Source organism: Pseudopipra pipra, chromosome Z, assembly GCF_036250125.1.
Source record: "Pseudopipra pipra isolate bDixPip1 chromosome Z, bDixPip1.hap1, whole genome shotgun sequence".
NCBI lineage: Eukaryota > Metazoa > Chordata > Aves > Passeriformes > Pipridae > Pseudopipra > Pseudopipra pipra.
Genome location: NC_087581.1, coordinates 16,040,970 through 16,047,389, shown reverse-complemented (window position 1 = coordinate 16,047,389; position 6,420 = coordinate 16,040,970). Strand labels below are relative to the sequence as shown.

General features: G+C 34.7%; 1 protein-coding gene across 1 annotated transcript in view; it reads right to left on the bottom strand.

Moving 5' to 3' along the window:
* Positions 1-1,118: 1,118 nt before the first annotated feature.
* MAP3K1 (mitogen-activated protein kinase kinase kinase 1) overlaps positions 1,119-6,420 on the bottom strand; it is a 57,033-nt gene continuing 51,731 nt past the window's right edge. Inside the window, exons 18-20 of the mRNA XM_064642075.1 lie at positions 5,790-5,932; positions 5,184-5,315; positions 1,119-3,772 (exon numbers count right to left, since the gene is read on the bottom strand). Of these exons, the coding sequence (XP_064498145.1) occupies positions 3,623-3,772; positions 5,184-5,315; positions 5,790-5,932 (425 nt within the window). The 3' untranslated portion in view covers positions 1,119-3,622. The remainder of the gene's footprint in view (positions 3,773-5,183; positions 5,316-5,789; positions 5,933-6,420) is intronic.

The window sequence follows — 6,420 nt, the reverse complement described above, 5'->3', positions numbered from 1 at the left end:
ACCTATGACCATGATGTAGAAATGTGGTTATTCCCACCACAGAAATTCAAACAGGCATAGAGCTTACCATTTGCTTGTGGAAGAACTGAACATGCCCTTTGCAAATGAAGACATTTGGTTCTCTAAGTAGGTGTCTTTGACTTTACTGCCAACTGCCGGGACAGGAGATCTCTGCCGTCCCTTGTTACTAAAACTAGGCTGCAGTGTTGCAAGTATGACGCAGTACTGCACAATTCAGAACTTCTATGGTAAATCAAGTAAAGGAAGATAAATTAATTGTAATGTATCTTTTACTTAATCCTTGTCATGTATTTCAGTTAGTACATTTTTCTGATTTTAAAGATCCGCTATTAGAACTTATCTGAAGATTTCTGCTGCCAGTTTTTGCTGGTGAATTAGTATGTTCGTCCCTATCTGCAGAAACTCACATAACTAATGGAAACTATAAAAAGTGTAACCCTTTGAAGTACAGAATTTGTAGTCACAAAAAAGGCTATAGTTGAAAATTGTGTTCCATAAAAAAAAAGATTAATTTTTAAAATTTAAAAAATATCTGGAGAAAGACTATCAAGTGAAACTAGTCCTAGCTTTGCAATACATAGTCAGATTGCCTGAACAAGGAAGGGCTTGTATTTGCTACTTAAATCGCAAACAGAATGATTTCACCAAAAACATAAAATAGCACATTGACTTCCAAGATACACTTCAATGGCTCCAGAACTGATCTAACCAAATCAGCTCACCTGACTAGGTAATTGTTACATTTGCAGTAACACAGAGTTTAGACATTTAATTCTTGACCTAAAGGCAAAAACAAATGAGGTTCATAAATAACAATGCTGTCTTAAGAGAAGTTGCTATCTTTATCATCAGTTAAAAAAAAATAGTCTTTTTGCTGCCCCTTATCTAACCATTCTTTATCGATACAGCCAAGATATAGATATAGATAGATATATATTGGCCAAAACTCGTTCATGTGTTATTTAATATTAGAAAACAAGTCTTGATATACCATGTGTGGTGTACAAAATTGTGTATAAACAGTCAAGTGTACCAGAAATATTTTACTCACATCAGTAAACTGAACATATTGACATTTTAATAAGCAAAGGACAAGATTTGTTCAAAAACTTTTATTTACTATAAAGACAAAAACACCAAAATACGTACAAATTATACTATATAAAATTGGTTCAATGGGGTAAAAACTTTTAATTAAAATATCTCGATATATTTAAAATAACAAAGGATACAACGAAGCCAAATTTCTTAACCCAGAGATTTCCGTAAAATTTGCTTGCACAGTAAGGTGCTAATAGAAGTTAGCCCTTAAGCCCTGGAAGTCTTAGGAATCAGTCACATAGCAAATATAATTTCATTGTGAAAGTGAACTTTGGTAGAAGAAACTCTATAGGACACCTGAGGTAGTAGAAACTGGAATAAACAGCAGTAGACGTTATTTACAACTTAAGTACCAAATAACATTAAGAACACAAAAAAATAATTACACAATACAATTTTCAGTCCAGCTTTGATCCAAAGAAAATAAGAATATTACATCACATCTGCATTTTTAAAAACACCACAATTACCAGCAAGCTGAGCGAAACACAAACTCAAACAAATGCATTTGGACACCTAAGAGGCAGTTTGAGTTTGAAATGTGGTAGGCATAGTGATCTACAAAGTAATACTGATTAGCTGAGGTTCATCAGTTTATACAGTTTACATTTCTGCCAGAAACAGTATTAATCTGACAACTGATCTTCCAGTACATGAATTGGCAAGAGTGCATCCTTTAAAGCTTGCACATAAGACTTGGAAATAATCTTATTAGAATGAGAAATTCTAAAGTGGTCAAAAAAAAAAGTCAAGTACAAAACAGAGCTACCAAACTTCACATTTCAGTATTATCTTTTTAACTCTTCAAAGTCTGCCAATCATCCAAAACAAAGGAATGTAAAATTTCCAAAAGAAATACATTCACAACTGATGACACTGCCTTTTTTTTTTTATTAGTATGAGCACTATCATTCATGTAAACTTATCTTTAAGATGTTTTACTTCCAATTTGTATTATACATTTTTAAGGTACTATAGCTTATTTAGTTTGTCCTGAGTTTTTGAAAATAACCAATTCTATTTGAGTCCAACAATCCAACTGGCTTCTGAAGAGTTATAACATGAACAGTATTTTTTTCAAAATGGATTAAACACAATCAGTATTAGATTAAAAAAGATCCCCATTTTTAAAAAAGCAAAAGAAAAAGCTGCCATTTTCCTTCAGTATTACATGCATCAGAATCTAAAAACCTGCCTTTAAAATAATTTTAAAAACTGTTTTAAAAAAAAATCCACAGCTGCTAAAAAAACCCACAAATTTTGCACTACAGGTGAAGCTTTACTTCACATTTTACTTTATCTTGCTCTTCAAGTCAAAGTTTGTTTCTTTTTAAAATAAATACCTTTCTTACAGTAATATTTTTAACATTTTCAAATTAATTATCACTAAAGGCTACAGTAAATAGATGATGTATGGCAGAAGGAAAACAGCAGGTAAAACTTCTTATCAGTAGAGAATGTAACCTCAGTTTCTTTACACAAAGAATGAGATTTGCACATTTGGCACCTGCTCACGCTGAAGTAGATGACAAAGCCTCCCATAAAAACTTTAGTAGGAGCTGGGTTTGGAGAGGCCTTTGACATGAAACTTCTCTACGTGATTTGCCAGAAGAAACTGCTATATGAAAATAAAAAAGGCTCAACAACTTCTAGCATGATTCAGACTAAGTTGCTTTATACAGAACAATCTTGTTTATTAAATAACCTATACTATCAGAGCCTTCAACACATCCTTGTTGAAGGTGGCATTTAATTCCAGATATCCAGCAAATCTGGTTTTAAAACTCTTGTGTCAGGAAAATACTCCATGACACAGTTTGCATCTCTTTGTCTAAAGACTAAAATATCCCCTTTTCACAAAAATTAAAAATACAAAGAAAACAAACTTTAATTTCAAGAGAAATTACATGGCCAGTAAATGCACAGTGAACCACAAGTGCCTGCTCTTACTTTATAGGAAGGCAATATGCCTTTTTTTTAAAGTTTCCATCAATATTTGGATTTGTTACTCAGAGAACATCATGTAAAAGGACAAATACAGAGTGTCCTTTTAACCAGTACTGAAAACTTACTAATTGCAGAACAACTACATGATGTGAAATGGAAACAGTGATAGCTATATTAAAATAGATCTTGAGCCTCTCAGCTGCTAATATTGCTGAAAAAGTGCTCCAAATAAAATTAAAAATTACTTACCTGCTAGGTAATCTTGCAGATTTAAGGAAAAATGCTTTTGTATTCACATAGAGCCAGATGTTTGAAAAGGCACAGTTTACAAATCTCTGCACAAATTGTCAGATGTTGCATACTGAGCTTAGGTAAAGATCTTGATTTGTCAATCACATACTTAGGCAGGATCCCCTACTGGCCATAACTTCTTGATGTATCTATCATTAAGGCCAGAGAAAAATAAAATTTGCTGCGCTTTAACTGCACTGCAAGACAGTTATTGTATGTTAAGTAGCATTTTCTTCAGTATTTCAGCCTTACACATAAGTAGCTACCATGTAGTACGGAAGACTGGGTGTTTCAGCAGCTCCCTTGATGGGGGTCTGTCCTGAGGTTGAAGTTCTAAACACCGAAGAGTCACATCTTTCAAGCCTGGAGACAGATGTGTAGGGATAGATGGAGCAGTAGTTGCACTAGCAATCTGAACAAAGGAAAACAACTTTTTAGAAGTCAGCAATTAAGCCCCTTCTTCTACTCCAAAAAACCTCCGACAAGCTCATCACTTCAGCTGGTGAGTTATATTTATGACATTTTCTCCATTCAGCATATTTCCTACTGCAGTTTGAAGACTACTTTACTACTTTCAGTTTAAGCTGTCCTTATGCCTATTGCTTTTCACAGTCTGACCCTCCTTATACTTTTCCCTAAATTTTCTCCTTACAGCAAGATTCTGCAGCGACCACGTGCTGAGCAGGCCTAGGAAAAGCTCTAATGCCACACATACAGGTATTCTTTAGTCTGTTAGTTGCCTTCACTGTTAACTGGCATAAGCCAACATGGAGACAGATTAAGCTGAGAGATGTTACTTTACAATATGTTAAGCTGGGTATGCTCTCTTGCACTATCTTTACTGTATTTCTGCTACCACCCCAAATGGCAGTATTTCTCAGACAGATGCAGATCTCCCCCAATCAAATTAATTTTTATTTTCTCTAGATCAAATTAAGCAAGATGACTGAGCACACTAGCGTGGCACTACCAGGTTCACAAAGACACAGAACCATGACAATTACATCTCTTATCACAAGTGATTTGTACTTAATTAGAACATATCTGAATACTGCTGTGCTAGTTCTCTTTAGTACAAACACTTTCTTCATTCATGATAGTGAAAATCCTGATGATCACTTTGCAGCAGTATTTTATTCATTCAAACCTAAAATTCAACTAGACTTTTAGAATTAAATATACCTAACTGATTTCAGTAAGAAACATGAATGCCAAGATGGATGACTGAGAAAAGGAAGGGGCAATACTCATGTATAGCATGGCATAATGGTAAATATCTTTCAGCAAAATCTGAACTCGGAACAGTAGGTTTTTACCAAAATATTCTCCCCACTGTGAAATATGAATACACACTTAAATGGTACAAAACCTCCTTTTGGTCCTGTATTTTACAGGATTGTAAGAAAAAGTTAAAATCCCAATTTTCTGCCTAGAGTAAAGATCAACTCTATTCTTGATTTTTCTTTTTTTAGCCTGTTACACTATGTATTTATATCTTAGAACTGACCTTTTTGAGCAACTTGGCCTAGTGGAAGGTGTCCCTGCACATGGCAGAAGGAAAGGTAGAACTGGAAGATCTTTAAGGTCCCTTCTAATACAAACTTTTCTACAATTCCATGACTTGGCATATTATTGTGTTGGTATCTATTTTTAAACAAGTAAGTAGGGTTATGTTGGTACCAGTATTGTTTTGTACTAACAGATCCAATATAAAAAAGAGCTATTGCAATGACTGCTGATACTTGTATACTTTTCTAAAATTCATGTTGCTGTATACAATTTGTTGTCTGTTGTAGAGTAATGGCAGTAACAAAATACCTCACCTTAAATATCAGAGCAAGATGATTGGAGTGTTTCTCTGCATTCCAAGGAGGTTTAGCACAAGCCATTTCTATAACAACACAGCCAACGCTCCACACATCACAGCTTCTACCATATTGCTGACCTCTCAGAACCTGAACGTAAAGGCAGACAAAAGATCAGATTATATGCTTCAAAGTCTCTTAACTCTTAAGTAATTTAGAAGCAAAACCCAAAAAAATCATCAACCAAGTGTATACTGATTAACATTTCAGGATGAGAAAGTTATCAGTGATGTAAATGCCTTAAGATTTATACAGGTCTAGACATCTAGTAAATAAAATGCCTCATCAAGTGGCAAAACAAAGTACCTTACAACAGCTTTTGAACAAATGGCCATTTGGGCTTTAGTAACAACACTTGTGATGGGTGTATCTTGTAGCAAAGTACCTACAACAACCTTGACAGCAGTCATGATTGCTATATTGGAATCATTCCTAATCTTTAGAACCAAGGCATTTAAGACAAATTTGAAGCATATACAGCAATTTTCTGTTATTTAGCCATATGAATCAGCTTAAAGAGTTCAAACAAACTTTTTGAAATAACTTCTAAAGCTAGTTTCTTACCTCCGGTGCCATAAATGCAATAGTTCCCAACAACTGTCCCTGAAATTCCCCAGCACCAGTTCCTTTTGATGCCAACCTGGCTGCAGCTCCAAAATCAGCAATTCTTAATCTATGACCTGTGCTGTCAATTAGCAAATTGGCACCTGTCAACAGCACAATAAAAATACTGCTAGTTGGCTTTCTATTAAAGGCAAAAGGATGAACAGACAGTCAACGCTTTTCCTCCCTCCATTTCAAAATTATAACTAGGTTAATATTCCCCGCCCCACTATCAAGGAAGTCTAAAAATCAAGAACAAGGTCTAATAATGTCACTTTTCTGTTATGCCTGAATGATACTGCACACAGCTTGAGGCCACTTGAGAGATTAACAGAAGTAATCAAACTTTCAAACTAGGGCAAACACAGGATTCTGGAACAATGCCTGGAGATGGAATAATGCAAGAAAATGGTGACCTAAAACCCTGGAGATTTTACTTGCCTGCAGCTCCTCATGAAATTTAAACTTATTTCATTATCAAGCAACTTTGAGTTGCTTTGAAGAGAATTACAGGGCAATTGAAAGCTTTACTATTTTAAGAAGAATTAGTAAAGGCAAGTATTTGCCATTGATACATTGCTACTTATACAGA